This window comes from Trifolium pratense, linkage group LG2 (assembly GCF_020283565.1).
Source record: "Trifolium pratense cultivar HEN17-A07 linkage group LG2, ARS_RC_1.1, whole genome shotgun sequence".
In the NCBI taxonomy this organism is placed as follows: Eukaryota; Viridiplantae; Streptophyta; class Magnoliopsida; order Fabales; family Fabaceae; genus Trifolium; species Trifolium pratense.
Genome location: NC_060060.1, coordinates 40,587,802 through 40,608,236, shown reverse-complemented (window position 1 = coordinate 40,608,236; position 20,435 = coordinate 40,587,802). Strand labels below are relative to the sequence as shown.

At 34.4% G+C, this 20,435-nt stretch overlaps 1 protein-coding gene and 1 long non-coding RNA gene across 36 annotated transcripts; one reads left to right on the top strand and one right to left on the bottom strand.

The window, feature by feature from the left end:
* The first annotated feature begins 7,282 nt into the window (after positions 1–7,282).
* On the top strand, positions 7,283–18,865 carry LOC123905570 (DExH-box ATP-dependent RNA helicase DExH12-like). Of its 35 annotated transcripts, none has more exons than XR_006808418.1 (8): positions 7,283–10,350; positions 12,511–12,900; positions 13,037–16,058; positions 16,160–16,218; positions 16,406–16,468; positions 17,414–17,499; positions 17,608–18,496; positions 18,580–18,865. XR_006808418.1 is itself a non-coding variant. In XM_045955233.1 (5 exons), exons 1-4 carry the CDS (start codon positions 7,297–7,299, stop codon positions 16,177–16,179), a joined length of 6,486 nt encoding a protein of 2,161 aa, XP_045811189.1. In that variant the 5' UTR covers positions 7,283–7,296; the 3' UTR covers positions 16,180–16,218; positions 16,406–18,865. The 35 variants fall into 35 exon arrangements, 2 of the variants coding, with proteins under 2 accessions (XP_045811189.1, XP_045811187.1); XR_006808420.1 differs by having other exon boundaries at positions 17,414–18,338; positions 18,429–18,496; XR_006808419.1 differs by having other exon boundaries at positions 17,394–17,499.
* Positions 18,852–20,298, bottom strand: LOC123905572. Its single transcript, XR_006808425.1, has 3 exons — positions 20,238–20,298; positions 19,575–19,630; positions 18,852–19,074 (listed from the first exon to the last, which is right to left on the bottom strand). It is a non-coding gene; the product is annotated as an uncharacterized LOC123905572 (long non-coding RNA).
* Between the last annotated feature and the right edge of the window lie 137 nt (positions 20,299–20,435).

Genomic DNA, 20,435 nt, shown 5'->3' with positions numbered 1-20,435 from the left:
TCATGATAGTGAGACTGAATTATTACAAGGAAAATGCAAAATAAAGAATAGATAGTGGTGCCCTTTTATTGCTTGGTGCACCACTTTTTTTTTTTTTTTTTTTACAGTGGTGCTTGGTGCACCACTTTTATATCTTTAGTGGAGGAGCTCTTTATTTTCCACCATCACATGCTTGGATGATAATTTTCAACTTTGATTCTTTTTCTTCAATCTGGGTCAAACCTTCATCAACTTGGGCCGGACCTTCTATTGATTTGATCATGAAGTGAACTAAGGCATCATTGACTCTTCTTGCACGCGCTCTTGTCATAGGACCTCCTAAACTTTGGATTGCATCACTTATGTCTTGGATTGTGTCCTCATCATTCCCTCCTTCTTGAAAAGAATTCGTCCTCGAATTTAGATCATCATTGTTGAAATTTTATGTTGGCCTCATTTTGCTAAAACCAATATTCAAGTTAGATGTTGAACTGAATGTTTCAACATCCGGTACAAGCAAGATGTTGGATAGAATGCTTCAACATTGGATACCACTTCCAGTGGGCCGGGCCTGAGGTTTTCTTATCTCGCGCCTTTCTATATTTGATATGTAGCAACTAGCGAGCAATGGTGAAAAATGTTGGAAAAATATCTGACATGGAATTATTACATTAATAAATCAAAGAAATATTAGAACAAATAAATATGATACAAAATAAACTAAACATTTAGAATGAGAAGAACTTATCGAATTTGACTGAGGCGTGCAAAAATGCACTGGGCTTAAGAGTATTTCGCCACCACATGTAAATTACCCGGTGCAGTTGGTCTCATAGCTAATACCCTTCAGGATACAACAGTCACATCTTGCTAGCACTGTACGTGAATTAACAAGGTCTCATAGAACTACTTTTTGGATGCTCAAGGAAACTTGTAGTATTATTATTATATTTTTCTAATATAACTCTTGTTGTCTACTTATTCTTTCTACTACTATATCCTTTCAACCATCGTGTCCCTTATATAATAAGAATTTCTAGGATACCTCTTGCATTCACTTGCCAACCAATAAATCTCATTAATATGGATTAATGAGTAATACAACCAATGAAATAGAAACGGCTAACTTGAATAAACAATTATGAAACTTGCATTATTATTAATAATTAAAAAATAATGATTCTTAAACTTAAAAATAAATTATATATAAAATATCCTAAAAAAAAACCCATTAATTTGTTTTTTTTTTTTTTTTGATCAGATTAATTAATTTGTTTTTTACCTCAAAGGCTCAAACTACAAGATTCATATATAAACCCAAATTATAAAGATTTGATTTTTGGTATGAAACCTTCAAGATTTGATTTCCTTTTTCATCAATGCATGGTTCAAGATCGAAAATTTCTCCAACCCCATTTCAAATGTGAATCGAGATTTCAGACATAACCCTACATAACTTTCTTTTGTAATTTTATTTTATGTTTTATGTTCTTGTTTCACTTTTGGATGATTTTTTATTCTTCATATTTTAACGTTAATGGAGATAAAACAGAAGTGTATCATTGACTTTTTGTGGGTAGCAAAATAATCGTGGTTTCCATGGAGTTGTGTGAGGAAGAAGATGATGTGCGAGAGGTGGAAAGGGAAAGGGAAACAAATGATGAGAAAATAATTCGGTGTGGTGGACTTATGATAGATCTGGTGGACTTATCATCACTCACTCTCCTCATTCATCTTCGTTCCCAAAACCAAAATCCCTGTCCAGTGTCCAACATTAGATTAGATTAGATTAGATTAGATTAGGGACTTGTTTGTTTGGCTTTAAAAAAAATCTAGAGATTTTTTTGTATAGATTTTGAAGAAAAGCTATTTGCCGTTTTTTACAATCATAAAAAATTATTTTTTTATGGTGAAGAATGATGAGTAATAAAAAAATAAATTTTGATAAAAACTATTGAAAATAGATTCTCATTTTGATGAAAAAAAATGATTTTTTTACTTAAATCATTTTTAAAAAAATATGAAACAAACACAACAAGTAAGATAAAAAAAGTAGATTTTTTTTAAAAATATAAATATTTTTGGTGAAAAATCTGAAACAAACATTAAAAAATCAAAGGTAAATAAATATTCTATTATTTCACCCTTCATTCAATTTCCTAGTTTGTTTTCTTATCAGGGTTTTGTTTCTTAACAACTAGTGTCCGGACCCGTGCCAAACACGGGTAAAAATGTGACTACAAAAATAAACATTTTAATATTAAATTTTTTCTAATTATCAAATAAAAAATGCTTAATAAGTCACATTGAATAATTTTTCCTAAAATATCATTTTATCAACTAATAAGTCACATTTGAATAATTTCATCTTTCTTTTTCTTTTTTTACATAATTTCATCGTTTGATCTTCATTATCATCTACAATCTCTTTTGAAATGCTTAATTTCATTTTAACAAAAATCTCGTTTCAAAAATTTTAACATCATATTTCATTTTTTCCAGTGAACAAAGAACATGGACAAATGAAAGTTTTTTTTATTAAAAAATTACATTCACAAAGTTTTAATGCCCACTTGACAATGCCCTTTAGTAGATAATAAAAAAAATTCAATAGTACCTAAACTTTTTGACATGTTTAAAAATCATAAACTCTAGGTGTTTATTGTTGTCTCAAACCAAATGATTAAAATCTAGTATATTATTCGAATAAAGTGAGACATGCGACTTATTCAAAAAATAAATTGAGACATGAGCTATTTTATTATAAATAAATAATAATATATATGTTGAAACATTCCAATATGCAGTTCTCATATATTATCACTTATATACTTCAATAGGAAGTACAATTTCACATTGGGTAAACCTGATGAAATCAATCAACCACTTAATAATACCACTAACATTTTATACGCATACTAACATACAGAAACAATGCTAGACCAAAAATGAATTCATCACCAAGCTTCTTGAATGTATTTGAAAATAACATCAGCGAGCCTTTTGCATTGAACTTGAGAAACAGTAAAACCTGAAAATGAAAATTTAAGGTATTTATAGAACCTAGAATTGCAATTGTATAAACATGAAAATGAAAATTATGATGGTAATTAATTAATAGCCCAACATCATCAGGCAACACGATCATAAGACCAAATGCAACGAAAATACACTCATAATGAACAAACATATTAAGAGAAAAATGGCTCTGTTTTACCAAATTTGATTCAAAACTTTGATGTTCCTTGAGACCGAACATTGGTACCGAGTTATAATTCTAATATACTTAGACAAAAATGCCATATAGCCTTGAGGCACTTTGAGCTACTTCAACTAAAAATGTGCGGTGGTTATGGTTTTTTATCATAAATATAGGTAAATTCTAATATGGATCACTTCATCAAGTGGTCCATGGTGGACCAGTCACGAATAACATTATAACGAATACGAATTTTACAAAATCCACCGTTGAATTGAAAGTTTATATCATATAGATCATCCATAGAAAAATTTAGAAAAATTGAAAATCATTTGATATGTTATTGAGACACATCAAAATTAACGGTTTATTAAATAACGTAAATCTTGATAGTTCTTAATAACACATCCAATGATTTTCAAAAAAATTTAAAAAATTTATGATGATCTATACGATATAAACTTTCAATCCAATAATAAATTTTGTAAAATTCATATTCGGTATATCACTTCTCCACGGTGGACCACTTGTGAAGGTGGTCCACCGTAGTATTAGCCTATAAATATATTATAATACATAGACAATTTGAGTTAAGCAGTTCTAATTTATGCAGTAGAATTTATAATGCAAGTCACGAACCAAGCTATTTAGAGACTTAGTTGTTGTATAACTAGTTAAATGTCATATCAAGAAAATGTGTAGACATTAAGATAGATAAAATTACAACTGCTCAAAAACACTGGTTATTTACTTTGATTTGTTTGTCTCAAATTTTGACTCAAAAAACTGAACCACAATATTAAGGAATACTACTCACTCAAGCAATCGATCAATTCCATTGAAAATTAGAAATCTACTAATAACACAATGGTTTAACTCCAAATCATAATAAGCTAAGCAAGTATACCTTTAGAAAAACAATCAAAACTTGGCCCACCATCTAAATTATGGCACAGAGAATTATCCTTCCAATATGCAGAATCTGCTAGACTGCTACACAACCTTTAAGTAGTAGCTGCAAAACAATACAAAACAATCATGTTAAGTTCATGTTAAGTTCCAAACAAAACAATTAAATTATGTCAAGGTCTGATAGAACACAAACAAATTAAGAATCATATTCAAACTAACAAATGGTTCCAAAAATAAGGAGAAATGAATAATTTGTGATGAAAAAAAACAATAAATAATGGTGATAAAAGATTACACACATATTCGATGTTAAGATTCATAAAAGAAAAAAAGTTTAACTACACATTTGGTCCCTTGCGTTTATTTTAGGTTTCAATTTGATCCCTTACCTTTAAAAAGTATCAATTTGGTTATTTACGTTTCCATTAGGTTTCAATTTAGTCATTTCTGCCAGTTTTGTCACATGTGGCAAGAAAAAATACAGAGCAACATAGCATCTATGAGATTGGTAGCAGAATCAAATCAACCAAATAAAGAACAATAGAAATCTTAATCATCGACAATCCATAATCTAAGCAATTTGGAATTACCATGTCAATTTCAATTCTTGAATGTATTTGGAAGCAATGTCATGTTCTCCATCCTTGCTGCAAAACAACTTATTGGACGTTGATGTTAGAGCATCACCGTTGAGCAGCCCATTGCGCGAGTAATCTCTTATTGCACATACAGTTATTGCACTATTGAAACTTGCAATCTTTTAAAGTATTCATTAATGCATTCACTATGTATGTTGCAATGTAAGAAACTTGAACAAAAGAGTATGATATAAAGTATAAACATACCAATTATACTCTTTTCCTTCATAGTAAGGGTAAACTTCAGATGCTAGCTTTTATAACTCAATTTCCGTGAAAGGCAAAATCAAAATTACAGTAGCAACAATAAAAAACATTGCAGTAGAAGGAATAAAAACAATTGGAGAAATCAAACACACACAAAAAAAACGAAAGGCATGAATCATATGATTTCACACTTCATCAAAACAAAATCACAGATTAATCGGAATAGCAAAATGAATGCTATTAACAACGGAAAATTCCAATTATATAACACTCACACCAAAAGTATTCTTCTGTTATGTTTTTCATGAATGCACTTCACTATTCCTTGTCTTTTGCAATAATCATTACGTCGTCCGAAATTTTCCAAACCAACGGAATCCACATTAGCAGAATGTAATGAAGCTAAGGTTTTCGCAATGTCACGATAAACCGCCCTCCTACTTTCTGGCACCATACCCTAACACATTCATTTAACACAATTCAGCAACAAAACGAATGACAATCATGGTTTTAAGTTGCAGTCCGCAGCCATAATTGCAGCTGCAAACTAAAGGTTTACAGCATAACCGCAACCAAAATCCACAATTTAAAACTATGATGACAATCCAGTCTAGCAATCGGTAATTTTAGTTGAGAAAACTAAAGATGACATGTAAATAGATCATACTGGTAATTTGGGATCAATAAATATCCGTCCTTCCAAATACTCCATGATATAAAATGGTGTTCCAATAACAATTGAATCATTGCACAAATAGAAAACTTAGTGGAACATTGGTATTATTGCCTAGAGCCTGGAGAACCTGCAAGTTGAAGAACAAAAAAAAAAAAAGAGAAAGAATCATATTCCGTTCTCATTTGTGTTTGGTTTCATGCTTATACACACAGATTCATATTTCGACGTAATCATTTAAAATTTAAATATAGAGAATAATCAATATCACATAAATTCATGCTTATACGCACAAATTCATACAAATACAATACACACATACAAAAAGTTGTTTCATGCTCTTGAATATTGTATATATGCTTCATTCATGACATAGCACATGGTTGAATATAAGTGTCATTTAAAATTGTAAGGAAAACATCTAAATGCGGCCTTTAAAAAGTATACATCCGAAGGAATGTGAGAGAAAATCTTACTGTCATGTGAAATTTATAAACATGACTTTAATTTTGAAAATTTACCAACATAACATTAAGTTCACATGATCATAGATGAGTGAACTAAATGATATACCCTTCCTAATTTTAGAAGATCATTAATGTAGTAAATTCCAACTATATTATCCAATTCTTGGCATCTCTAACTTTTTTTTTCTGGGATTTCTATTGAGCAATTGACCAGATATTATAGCAAGTAGTGCTTCTAAACAATCTCAAGATTCTCAAGTTGCCTTAATTGGGTATGATCTGAATTTGTAATGTACCACGCAAACACGCACCCTTATCATGACAATACGTTGAAAAAGTGAATTTAAAACTATCAAATTAAATTTAAAGACTTCATACAAATAAGAGCATCTATCTCCTACTGGGCTCAAACTAAAGACTTCTAACAAACTAAAATTAGCCTAACTTAGCTAACATATGAGTCATAAACCTAATATATAAATCACAAAGTGTATAAGCATGAATTCTCTATAAAAAAAATAAAAATAAACAATTGACCGAGATTAAATGTCTTCTTCTTTATTACTTTAACCGTTCATCATCACTGCACCCCTTCTTCTTTTCTTTGTTCACTTTTTCAAGAATATCACAAAAAGACTTTAGATTTTTTCAAACTCTCCAAGATTTTTTACTTTCATCATCATTATACAAGTTCTTCTTATTCTTCTTCCTCTTTACCTATCAAATATGTTTTTTTGAAGAAAAAAAATATTTTAACAAATTATACATCTTTTTTACAAACTTTTGATTCATTACAACTTTTTTACAGCAAATTTTTTTTCGTTACATTCATCTGCTTCCCATCAATGGTGGTAGTGATTCTTATTTATGATTAGAAACATATACGTAAAAAAATGCAACGTTTTTTTTGTTTAAATATTTGGATTCTCAAAAAAATATAATTTTTTTTATTAAAATTTATTAATTCTTTTAAAATTTTACCAATATACAAAAGTTTCCTAATATATAAAGTATTATAAAATCTTGATTGTAAAAAGTCTTTTGAAAAAAATCTCTCAAAATCTATTCAAATCATGTGTTAAAAATATTAATTGTAAAAAAATCTTGTAAAAAAATCTTTAAAATCTCACAAAATCAATATAGTCCAGCAAAATCTCATAAAATTATTAAAGATTTATTATTTTTTTTTTTTGCAAAAATTGTCTTATAAAATGTCATCCAATGCACCCTATTAGGTTTCAACTTTCAACCATGGCGCATCTCGGCGGTGGCGCTGAAGCCCACGCACGGTTCAAACAGTACGAATACAGAGCAAACTCCAGTCTAGTTCTAACCACCGATTCTCGTCCACGTGAAACTCACGAACCCACCGGAGAACCAGAATCACTTCGGGGAAGAATCGATCCAAAAAACTTCGGTGACCGTGTTGCTCACGACCGTCCACCGGAACTCAACGACAAAATCAACGCGGCGAAGAAAAAGAAGAAGGAAAGGGAACGTGATCCGATTGATTCTGTTTCGACGAGACGCAGTAAACGCCGTCGTCTTCAGGAAGAAAGTGTTTTAACTGCTACTGATGACGGTGTTTATCAGCCGAAGACGAAGGAGACTCGTGCTGCTTATGAAGCTATGTTGAGTGTTATTCAACAGCAGCTTGGTGGTCAGCCGTTGAGTATTGTTAGCGGTGCGGCGGATGAGATTCTTGCTGTTTTGAAGAATGATACTGTTAAGAATCCTGATAAGAAGAAGGATATTGAGAAGCTTTTGAATCCTATTCCTGTTCCTGTGTTTGATCAGCTTGTTTCGATTGGGAAGTTGATAACTGATTTTCAGGAGGTTGGGGAGGCTGTTAATGGGTCTGGTGGTGATGTGGATGGTGGTCTTGATGATGATGTCGGTGTTGCGGTTGAGTTTGAAGAGAATGAAGATGATGAGGATGAGGAGAGTGATCTTGATGTTGTTCAGGAGGATGAAGAGGAAGTGGAGGATGATATTGCTGAAGCTAATGGTTCTGGTGGTATGCAAATGGGTGGTGGTATTGATGATGAGGATATGGAGGATGCTAATGAAGGGATGAATTTGAATGTGCAGGATATTGATGCTTATTGGTTACAGAGGAAAATTTCTCATGCTTTTGAGCAGCAGATTGATCCGCAACAATGTCAGAAGCTTGCTGGGGAAGTGTTAAATATTTTGGCTGAGCCCGATGATAGGGAAGTTGAGAATAAGCTTTTGTTTCATTTGGAGTTTGACAAGTTTAGTTTTATTAAGTTTTTGTTGCGAAATAGGCTGAAGATTGTGTGGTGTACTCGTTTGGCTAGGGCACAAGATCAGGAGGAGAGGGAGAAGATTGAAGAAGAGATGAATGGTTCTGATTTGTTGCAGCCGATTTTGGAGCAGTTGCATGCTACCAGGGCATCTGCTAAGGAGAGACAGAAAAACTTGGAGAAGAGTATAAGAGAAGAGGCTAGAAGGTTGAAAGATGATACTGTTGGAGATGGAGACAAGGAGAGAGATAGGGATAGAGATAGAAGAAGGAGGGGAGTTGATAGAGATGGCGAGAGTGGCTGGTTGAAGGGTCAACGTCAGATGCTTGATTTAGATAACCTTGCTTTTGAACAAGGTGGTTTGTTTATGGCGAATAAAAGACGTGATCTTCCTTATGGGTCTTATAGGAATCTTAGCAAAGGTTATGAAGAAATTTATGTTCCGGCATTGAAAGCTAAACCCCTTGATCCTAATGAGAAGCTTTGGAAGATTTCTGCTATGCCTGATTGGGCACAACCAGCTTTCAAAGGAATGACACAATTGAATAGAGTGCAGAGCAAAGTTTATGAAACTGCTCTCTCTAAGCCAGATAATCTTTTGCTATGTGCTCCAACTGGTGCTGGAAAAACCAACGTTGCTGTTCTTACTATCCTTCAACAGATTGACCAACACAGGAATCCCGACGATGGTTCTATTGACCACAGTGCATATAAAATTGTTTATGTTGCACCAATGAAAGCTCTTGTGGCTGAGGTTGTTGGTAACCTGTCTAACCGGTTGCAAGAATATAATGTTAAGGTTAGGGAGCTCAGTGGAGACCAGTCACTAACAAGGCAGCAGATAGAAGAGACTCAGATCATCGTGACAACTCCCGAGAAGTGGGATATCATCACACGAAAATCAGGAGACCGAACTTATACACAGCTTGTGAAGCTTCTCATCATCGATGAGATTCATCTCCTCCACGATAACAGAGGGCCTGTTCTTGAGAGTATTGTTGCTAGAACACTCAGGCAGATAGAAACAACAAAAGATTTTATCCGTTTGGTGGGATTGTCGGCAACTCTCCCTAACTATGAAGATGTGGCAAAATTCTTGCGTGTTAATCCGGACAAGGGGCTGTTTTATTTCGATAACAGTTACAGACCTGTGCCTCTTTCTCAACAATATGTGGGAATCACAGTAAAGAAGCCGCTTCAGAGGTTCCAATTGATGAACGATATCTGTTATGAAAAAGTTATGGGTGTAGCTGGTAAGCATCAAGTTCTTATCTTTGTACATTCAAGGAAAGAAACTGCCAAAACTGCTAGAGCCATCAGAGATGCCGCACTTGCAAATGATACTCTTGGTAGATTCCTTAAAGAAGATAGTGCAAGCCGTGAGATTCTTCACACTCATACTGATCTTGTGAAGAGTAGTGACCTTAAAGATCTTCTGCCGTATGGTTTTGCTATTCATCATGCTGGTATGACAAGGACAGATCGGCAACTTGTTGAGGATCTGTTTGCTGATGGACATGCACAAGTTTTGGTATCTACTGCTACCCTTGCCTGGGGTGTGAATCTCCCAGCCCATACAGTTATTATCAAAGGGACACAGATTTACAACCCTGAAAAAGGGGCCTGGACTGAACTGAGTCCTCTCGATGTCATGCAGATGTTGGGTCGTGCCGGAAGGCCCCAATATGACTCTTATGGTGAGGGAATAATTGTTACTGGACACAGTGAGCTGCAGTATTATCTCTCTCTGATGAACCAGCAACTTCCTATTGAGAGCCAGTTTATTTCCAAGCTGGCCGATCAGCTGAATGCAGAGATTGTTCTCGGTACTGTCCAAAATGCGAAGGAAGCCTGTCATTGGCTTGAATACACTTACTTGTCTGTCCGTATGGAAAGGAATCCTTCTCTATATGGTTTAGCTCAGGATGCCCTAACAAGAGATGAAACATTGGAGGAGGAGAAGAGCCATTCAAAAAAAAAAATATTGGAGGAGAGGAGGGCTGATTTGGTAAGTATCTCACTGCTCTAATTTATCTTTTGGTATTTATTACCTAAACCAGTTTTTGTGTCATTATTTGGTTGTTTACTAGGTTCATTCCTTGCTGTTAATTATTGTTGTTGTCGTTGCTTTGATTTATGTAGTAGAGTTGCATGAGAAGGGAACCAGATCTTATGGCTTTGAGAATTACCTGCTTTAGTCTTGATTTATTTATTACTAGGTTCCTTTTTATGGTGTTTGTTCTTGTAATTGGTATGATTTATTAATTTATGTAGGATTGCATGAAAAGGGAACCAAACCATCGTGGATTCTAGTAAGGCATAGGCTCTATAACTTTTTTTATGTTGTATTTTTCTCCTTCGATCATTTAAAACACGGGTTCTTTAACTTAACTTTATTTGAAGTTTGATTTTTCTCCTCTGAACTAAACCAATCACCGTGTCATTATTTGGTTTTTTACTAGGTTCCTTTCTGATAGTGATTGTTGTTGTCATCGTTTTGATTTGTGGAGTTGCTTGAGAAGGGAACCTGATATTCATGGCTTTGAGAACTGCCCACGTTAGTTTTGGGATTGAGAATTACCTGTTTTAGTTTTGTTTTATTTACTAGGTTCCTTTTTCGTAGTGTCTGTTCTTGTCATTGGTATAATTTACATAACTGCATGAAAAGGGAACAAAATCATTGTAGACTCTAGTAAGTCATAGGTTCTTTTACTATTTTTTATGTTTGATTTTTCTCCTTTTTATATTTAAGACACAGCCTCTAACCTTTTTTTTTTACGTTTGAGTTTTCTCCTCTGAACTAAACCAGTTCCCGTGTCATTATTTGGTTTTTTACTGGGTTCATTTCTGTTAGTAATTGTTGTTGTATTCAGTTTGATTTGTGTAGAGTTGCATAAGAAGGAAACCAGATCTTCATTGCATTGAGAATTACCCACTTCAGTTTTGGCTTTGAAAATTATCTGCTTTAGTTTTGGTTTATTTACTAGGTTCCTTTTTCGTGGGGTCTGTTCTTGTCATTGGTATAATTTACTTTGAATTGCATGAAAAAAGTAACCAAATCATCATGGACTCTATCTAGTAAGACAGTTTGACATTTTTTTGTTTGATTTTTCTCTTTCAAATATTTAAGACATGCTCTATAACTTTTTTCTGAAGTTTGATTCTTCTCCTCTGAACTAAAGCAATCCCTGTGTCATTATTTGGTTTTTATACTAGGTTTTGTTCTGTTAGTGATTGTTGCTGTCATCAGTGTTATCTGTGTAATCTTCATGGCTTTGAGAGTCACTCGCTTTAGCGTTGGCTTTAGAGTCACCCACTTTAATTGTAGTTATTTACTAGGTTCCTTTTTTGGTAGTGTCCCTTCTTGTGAAGGGAACCAAATCTTTGTGGACACTAGTAGGACATAGTCTCTTTAACTTATTATGTTTATTTTTCTCCTTTGAATATTTAAGACACACACAGGCTCTTGAACTTTTTCTGAAGTTTGATTTTTCTCTGAATTAAACCAACTCCTGTGTCATTGTCATTATTTGATTTTTTACTTGGTTCCTTTCTGTTGGTAGTTGTAGTCATATGTTTAATTTGTGTGAAGTTGCATGAGAAGGGAACCTGATTTTGTGGCTTTGAGAATTACCTGCTTTAGTTTTGGTTTATTTACTAGGTTCCTTTTTGGTAGCGTCTGTGTTTGTCATTGGTATAATTTAATTAGAATTGCATGAAAGTGGAACTAAATCGTCATGAACTCTAGCAAGACATAGGCTCTAACTTATTTTTAAGTTTGATGTTTTTTTTCTTTGAATATTTTATTGGATTTCTGTTGGCGATTCTCGGTGTCATCAGTTTGATTTATATAGAGTTGCATGAGAAGGGAACCAGATTTTCATGGCTTTGGGAATTACCCTCTTTAGTTTTGGTTTATTTACTAGGTAGTGTCTGTTCTTGTCATTGGTATAATTTACGTAGATTTGCATGAAATGGGAACCAAGTCTTCCTTTTTGGTGGTGGTAGTGTCTCTTCCACTGTTCTGAAGTTTGATTGTCTCCTTTGAATATTTTATTGGACGGGTTTCATATGATGTTTAATGCAATTTTTTTGGATATATATTGCTTATTCATACTGTCTTGTGTATTATTCTATTGTCTCACCTTGATCTATATAAATTTTGCAGATTCACACAGCTGCAACCATCTTAGATAGAAATAATTTGGTGAAGTATGATAGGAAGAGTGGATATTTTCAGGTCACCGACCTGGGTCGAATTGCAAGTTACTATTATATAACACACAGAACCATATCCACATATAATGAGCATTTGAAGCCTACTATGGGGGATATAGAGCTTTGTCGATTGTTCTCACTGAGTGAAGAATTCAAGTATGTAACTGTAAGGCAAGATGAGAAGATGGAGCTCGCAAAGCTTTTAGATCGCGTTCCCATTCCCATCAAGGAAAGTCTGGAAGAGCCAAGTGCCAAGATCAATGTTTTACTGCAATCTTACATCTCACAGTTAAAGCTTGAAGGGCTCTCGATGACATCTGATATGGTTTTTATAACCCAGGTTTGTTTCTTACCTCTGAAAGTTATTGGAAGTGGTATTATATTTCTTGTGTCTGTTTCTTATCTTTGAGAAGTTATTGGAAGTGGTGTTCATCATTTATTACTTTTAGCTTATTCATGTATTTTATTTCTTTCAGAGTGCTGGACGTCTTTTGCGGGCTCTTTTTGAGATTGTCCTGAAACGCGGCTGGGCACAATTGGCTGAGAAGGCTTTGAACTTATGCAAGATGGTGACCAAGAGGATGTGGAGTGTCCAAACTCCTCTTCGTCAGTTCAATGGAATTCCAAGTGATATATTAAAAAGTTTGGAGAAGAAGGATTTGGCTTGGGAAAGGTATTATGACCTGTCATCACAAGAGATAGGTGGACTTATTCATGCAACGAAGATGGGGAGGACCCTTCATAAATTTATCCATCAATTTCCAAAGCTGAATCTTGCAGCACATGTGCAGCCCATTACTCGCACAGTTTTGGGGGTTGAGCTCACAATTACTCCAGATTTTGCATGGGATGACAGAATACATGGATATGTTGAGCCGTTCTGGGTGATTGTGGAGGATAATGATGGTGAATATATCCTTCATCACGAGTATTTTTTGCTGAAAAAACAGTATATTGAGGAGGATCACACTTTAAATTTCACAGTGCCAATATATGAGCCTCTTTCTCCTCAATACTTCATCCGTGTTGTTTCTGATAAATGGCTGGGATCCCAAACTGGTTTGCCAGTTTCTTTCAGGCATCTAATATTACCTGAAAAGTATCCTCCACCTACTGAACTATTGGATCTGCAACCACTGCCGGTTACTGCCTTGAGAAATCCATCCTATGAATCTCTTTATCAGGAGTTTAAGCATTTCAATCCGGTACAAACACAGGTCTTCACAGTGTTGTATAATTCTGACGACAATGTCTTAGTTGCTGCTCCAACTGGGAGTGGCAAGACTATATGTGCAGAATTTGCAATTTTGAGGAATCATCAAAAATTGCCTGACAGTGTCATGCGTGTTGTTTATGTTGCACCTATCGAAGCTCTTGCCAAGGAACGGTATCGTGATTGGGAGAAGAAGTTTGGGGGTGGTCTCAAGTTGAAGGTAGTGGAGTTAACAGGAGAAACTGCTACTGATCTAAAACTGCTTGAGAAAGGTCAGGTTATTATTAGTACTCCAGAGAAATGGGATGCTTTGTCCCGCCGCTGGAAACAGAGGAAACATGTTCAGCAAGTTAGTCTCTTCATCATTGATGAGCTCCACTTAATTGGAGGTCAAGGAGGTCCCATTTTAGAGGTTATTGTATCCAGGATGAGATATATAGCTAGTCAGGTTGAAAACAAGATTCGTATTGTGGCTTTGTCAACTTCACTTGCAAATGCAAAGGATCTGGGAGAATGGATTGGAGCTACATCCCATGGCCTTTTCAATTTCCCCCCTGGTGTTCGTCCTGTTCCATTGGAAATTCACATTCAAGGTGTAGATATTGCTAATTTTGAGGCTAGGATGCAGGCAATGACCAAACCAACTTACACTTCTATTGCCCAACATGCCAAGAATGGGAAACCTGCTATTGTATTTGTCCCTACAAGAAAGCATGTTCGACTGACAGCTGTGGATTTGATTACATACTCAGGTGCAGACAGTGGCGAGAAGCCTTTTTTGCTGCGGTCTATAGAAGAGCTTGAACCTTTTATTAACAAGATCAGTGATGAAATGTTGAAAGTCACCTTACGTGAAGGTGTTGGCTACTTGCACGAAGGCTTGAATAGTCTTGACCATGACATCGTAGCGCAACTGTTTGAAGCTGGCTGGATTCAGGTCTGCGTTTTATGCAGTTCCATGTGTTGGGGAGTGACACTGTCCGCTCATTTGGTGGTTGTAATGGGAACACAGTACTATGATGGGCGGGAGAATGCTCAGACAGATTACCCAGTTACTGATTTGCTACAAATGATGGGTCATGCTAGCCGTCCTTTGGTGGACAATTCTGGAAAATGCGTCATCTTATGCCATGCATCACGTAAAGAGTACTACAAGAAGTTTCTTTATGAAGCATTCCCAGTTGAAAGCCACCTTCATCACTTCTTGCATGACAACTTAAATGCTGAAATTGTTGCTGGGATTATTGAGAACAAGCAAGATGCTGTAGATTACCTTACATGGACATTTATGTACAGGAGGCTCACCCAGAATCCTAATTACTACAATTTACAAGGAGTTAGTCATAGGCATCTTTCTGACCACCTCTCAGAGATGGTGGAAAATACATTGAGTGAATTAGAAGCAAGCAAGTGTGTTGCTATTGAGGATGATATGGATCTTTCTCCTCTTAACCTTGGAATGATTGCGTCATATTATTACATCAGTTACACAACAATTGAAAGGTTTTCATCATCATTGTCCTCAAAAACAAAAATGAAGGTTCTGTTGGAGGTTCTGTCATCTGCATCAGAGTATGCTCACCTTCCAATTCGACCTGGGGAAGAAGAGGTGGTTCGTAGGTTAATCAACCACCAAAGGTTTTCCTTTGAAAACCCGGAAGTCACTAACCCACATGTTAAAGCAAATGCTTTGCTGCAGGCCCATTTCTCTAGGCAATTTGTTGGTGGCAATCTATCACTGGACCAGAGGGAGGTACTGCTTTCTGCAAACAGACTGCTACAGTCAATGGTTGATGTAATATCGAGCAATGGTTGGTTGAGCAAGGCTCTTCTTGCTATGGAAGTAAGTCAAATGGTAACACAAGGAATGTGGGAGCGAGATTCTATGTTGCTACAGCTTCCACACTTCACAAAGGATTTGGCTAAGAAATGCCAGGAGAACCCAGGGAGGAGTGTAGAAACTGTCTTTGATTTGTTAGAGATGGAAGATGACGAGAGACGGGAATTGTTGAACATGACAGATTCGCAGCTTTTGGATATTGCTCGATTTTGCAACCATTTTCCTAATATTGATTTGACATACGAAATCTTGGACAATGACAATGTGCGAGCTGGGGATGATGTAACACTACAGGTTACTCTGGAACGGGATCTCGAGGGAAAAACAGAAGTAGGACCCGTCAATGCTCCTAGGTATCCGAAAGCCAAGGAAGAAGGGTGGTGGCTTGTTGTTGGTGATACCAAAACCAACATGTTGCTTGCAATTAAACGTGTGTCGTTGCAGCGTAAGTTGAAAACCAAACTAGAGTTTCCTGTTCCTTCTGATGCTGGAAAGAAATCCTATGTCCTCTACTTCATGTGTGATTCTTACATCGGTTGTGATCAGGAGTATGGTTTCACCCTTGATGTTAAGGAAGCAGATGGTGATGATGAATGAATTAAAAAGTAATTTTTCTGATTCTTCAGTCTAATTTTGTTTTTGCCTAGATCTACAATATGTTCAATGTTTAGTGCTTTTGTAACGTATACTAGTATGCTAAATTTATCTATTTTTCTGACAATTAAAATGCTGCATTTTAAATTACACTATGCTTGCTGCTTCTGGAATTAATGAAATGTTTGTCCTTTACAGTTTCATGAAAGCTGCAAATGAGAAAAGGATAATACTTCCATGCTGAAGTTTTTATTTGTTCTGGTAAATACTATACTTATTCTTATTTAAAAGTTTACTGATTATAGAGTATTCAGTACTAATTACATGCCTTAACATTGTGGCTGGTAATGAAGTAATTGCAGCTAGAAATAACATAAGGATGTAACACTGTAGGCTGATTATGGAAAAACTGTAACACTGGAACATTTTTGTTCATTTTCTTGAGGATTAATGGTATCAATTGTAATGACCAAATCCTTAATTTTCCCATATCCAACCCGGAGAACTCGTTATTATGTCTCCATACATGCTTTTATATGGTTTTGGAGATCTGCTGAACTTAGCTTTTTCTGTAGTTGTACAGCAGTTTGGTTATCCAAGTTTATTTTCCCAACTTGAAAGATAACACACAATTTGATGTCAAAGCAAACCCCTTTTTTAACCATCTAAATTTTGTCGTTATCGATTGCTTAAACTTATTGAATGTTTGTGAGTTAGCAATATGATTTATGACTGTACAGTTTGTAGTAGTATATGGAACAAATAGTTATGACTTGTTGAATATATTTATTATTTTTTTTCAAAAACAAATTTCTTCTCTTTCACTGTATCATGTGTTTTTACACTAAACAGTTTGCTTGTTATCGTTTTTACTCCTTCCGGTCCTTTCTATAAGAAACACTTTGAAAAAATCACAGACCAAGTAAGCACAATTAACATAGTTATTTTCATTTAATAGTCTTATAAATTTAAATATATTTCATGTATATCCTTATTTAATTAGTCTTTATTCAACTAACTTACTTATTTTTAAATTCCTTCTCATAATAAATAAGGACATAAGTGAAATTGAACATTTAAAATATTTGAAAATTTGTCAAAGTTTCTTATAAAAATGACCAATTTTTTCCCCAAATTGTTTCTTATAAAAAAGATAGGAGAGAGTATATAACATTTGCTGTCTCAGGCATTTGTGTTTAATTGTAGACTTGAGAGAATCACTTCTGCCAATGCTAGAGCCATTAGTATCAAATGGACCACTTCTCATGTCATACTCCAAAATTCCTTCAAGTGTATCCTTTTTCAATTCCCCTTCATGCTTTTTTTCCCTAATTTTTCTATCATTTTGCATTTTCAATTGCCACATAGTATTCTTGTATTCTTGACACTTGAATTCTTAGAGTTATTGTTTCAATTAATTAGAAACGCTATCATATATTCTTGTACATACCCATTGCACATATGGATTGTGGTCAGTAACTTCCTTTACTCCTCTTATTTATTCATTTTTACTTTTTAAGATCATTTAGGATTTTTATCTTCTTCATTATTAATCCCTTGATGTTCTTCGGGTGGACTATACCGCGGTGTTTGTTTTCCGGCTCTTGATGCTTGTCGATAATGGGTTTGCTGCAAGAATGGGTTTGTAAGCCCTTCCATCCATTCACTTTTTATATATTTAGCTGGTTTTCTTCATTATTACTATGGTAGATGAGATGTGGTGTTTCGCTGTTCTGTTCTGATGTGTTGTGTTTCTTTTAATCTATCTAATTGAAGTTAAGCTATATCTAAATGTACAATAACCTGCACTTTATAACTAAGGTTCTTGTACTCTATTGATCACCAGTTCATATAGATATTGATATCATTGATAGAATCAATCTGTATGCCACAGTTTACTTGTGGTGACATAGTATTAGATGCAATAACTTTAGTATGAGCAAAATTTTGAGACCTCTTCTAGCTTAGCCAAGGTCGTGGGTTCGATTCCTAGCTTGGGCTTGCAGCAACATTAAAATTCTTAGGGAGAGTTTGCCACCCGTCGCAAATGTACAATTGCAACATTTTCTTTAAAAGGTTAGATCATTTTGAACTTAGATCTTTGATAAAGGAATCATGGCTTCTTTAAAAGGTTAGTCATTTTGAACTATGACAACATTTAAAGATTATATTATGTCTCCAACACCAATTATTTAGTGATTTTGTTGATATATTGGATCAGGTGAATATGGATTATAGTGGTTGGGCATGAATTTGAGTTAGTGGCGTGATGCTAGCTTTGTCAATGTGGTAATGCCTATGCTCACTTCCATGATATTATATGCAATAATGCATTGAGTATAGTTGGTTTATGCAGTCTGTTGGTGGTGCAGAAGGGTGAACTACGGGTGAACGGTGTTGTCGATTCAAATCTTGTGGTTCTTCTCCATTCAGATTCATAAGTTTCTTCATTGTTGAGATGTTATTACGATGAATTTGATAAAATCACGATAACACAGAAATTAAATGTAGAAATTATAAAATGTAGCTTTAGCCAAAATTGTGGTGATCTGCTGTGATTTTGTCAATGTTATCGCTAAACCAAACATGCATTGAGAAACGTTTCGGCTATCCTATAAAGAAGCATGGTTTTATATAAACAAAGTTTCTTAAAATCCACACAACATTTATAGAACAGAAGGAACTATGTCCACAAGTAATTGATGAGTATATCCTTCATTTTCAAAGCTATATGGAATATTGTTACAACTTAAAATATGAACTTAGCAGAATCTATTGTGAAAGAGCACTTGTGTTGTAGACAAGAAGTGCACCACCAGCTAGAAGACCAGCTAGAGTTACAGCCCAGATAGCCAAACCGGTCGTACCTGCAATTTATAAAATTTGTTATCATGCTATTGCTAGGAAAGAAAATGTTCTTTTACATTTAATTTTGATTATCAAGTATAATGATTCTAATTTGTATAACCAACATGATATCGAAAGAGTTGATAACACTCGACTCTCAAATAAGTGTAAAGAGCAAAAACAATTTTCAGGTTAAAGCCTAACTAAACTCTTCTCACTAGGATTCTAATTTTCGTCCTCTAAACTGAGCCATTCACTTTATAAGAAAATAATTTTAATCAATAATGAGAGAATCAATGGTTGATATTCTAAAACATTCATGATTCATATTAGGTGTGCATATAACATCAACTATTGGTATAATCATAATAGTTTTAAATAAATTTAATTTTGGCCACCTATCATGATTGTATAATTGAGATTAGTTCCTCTAATGAAATAAATTTTTTTCACCAAACTATGTTATAATACGTATGTGTGAAACTAGACCTAGAATTCATAAAAAAAAAATGTAAGTTACCTGTATCCATCAACATTAGCACCATATTTGTCCACAAACTGGTAAACACCCTTTCCCTGAATTATATTGAAGTTCATAAGTTATTAGAAGATGAGATGGTAACTTAAGCAATAATAAATATTTAACTTAAATCATGATATATTTTTGTGGTTAACCTTTGTGTTTTCATGGAAATGAATCTTAATAATTCATAGTTCGATCAATCGGAAAGTAAGTAAAATATTATCAATGAGATTATCATACGAACTCAAATTCTCCTATACAATTCAACCTTAACAAAAGTTTATTAACCACTTAAAACCAAACATTTGTTTCTGTTAACAATATATATTATACTATTAAAGTTTCACCAAACAATGTAACCAAAAAAAAAAAAAGTTTCACCAAACACACTTGAGATGCTAGATCAGTGGTAATAAGAGTTTAAACTTGTAACATCAAGGTGTTGAGTTTAAATCTCGTCAGAAACAGTTGTAAAATGATCATTAGTATCACTTGAATTAATAAAAATTTCCCTCCCCAATTTTCTCTTTCAAAAAAAAGTTTCACAAAAAAATTACTATATACTCCTCCCACCGACCTTAATTATAAGTAAATATTCTCTTTTCAAATGCATTGAATAATTGAAAAGTCAATTAACAAAAATTAAACAAAATTGTTAACCTTTTGTTTCCTGCGAGAAGCATCAAGTCCATTAGGCAAGTCCATGCCACATCCAGTTCATGAAATCATAAATCATATTAACAAAATTAGAAACGGACCCCGAACCAGATTAAGCGGTCTAGTGGACCGGATACTTGTGGTGAAAACCAAAATATTAGAAATTGAAAAAAGTTTATATGTAGTAAAATAAAATAACCA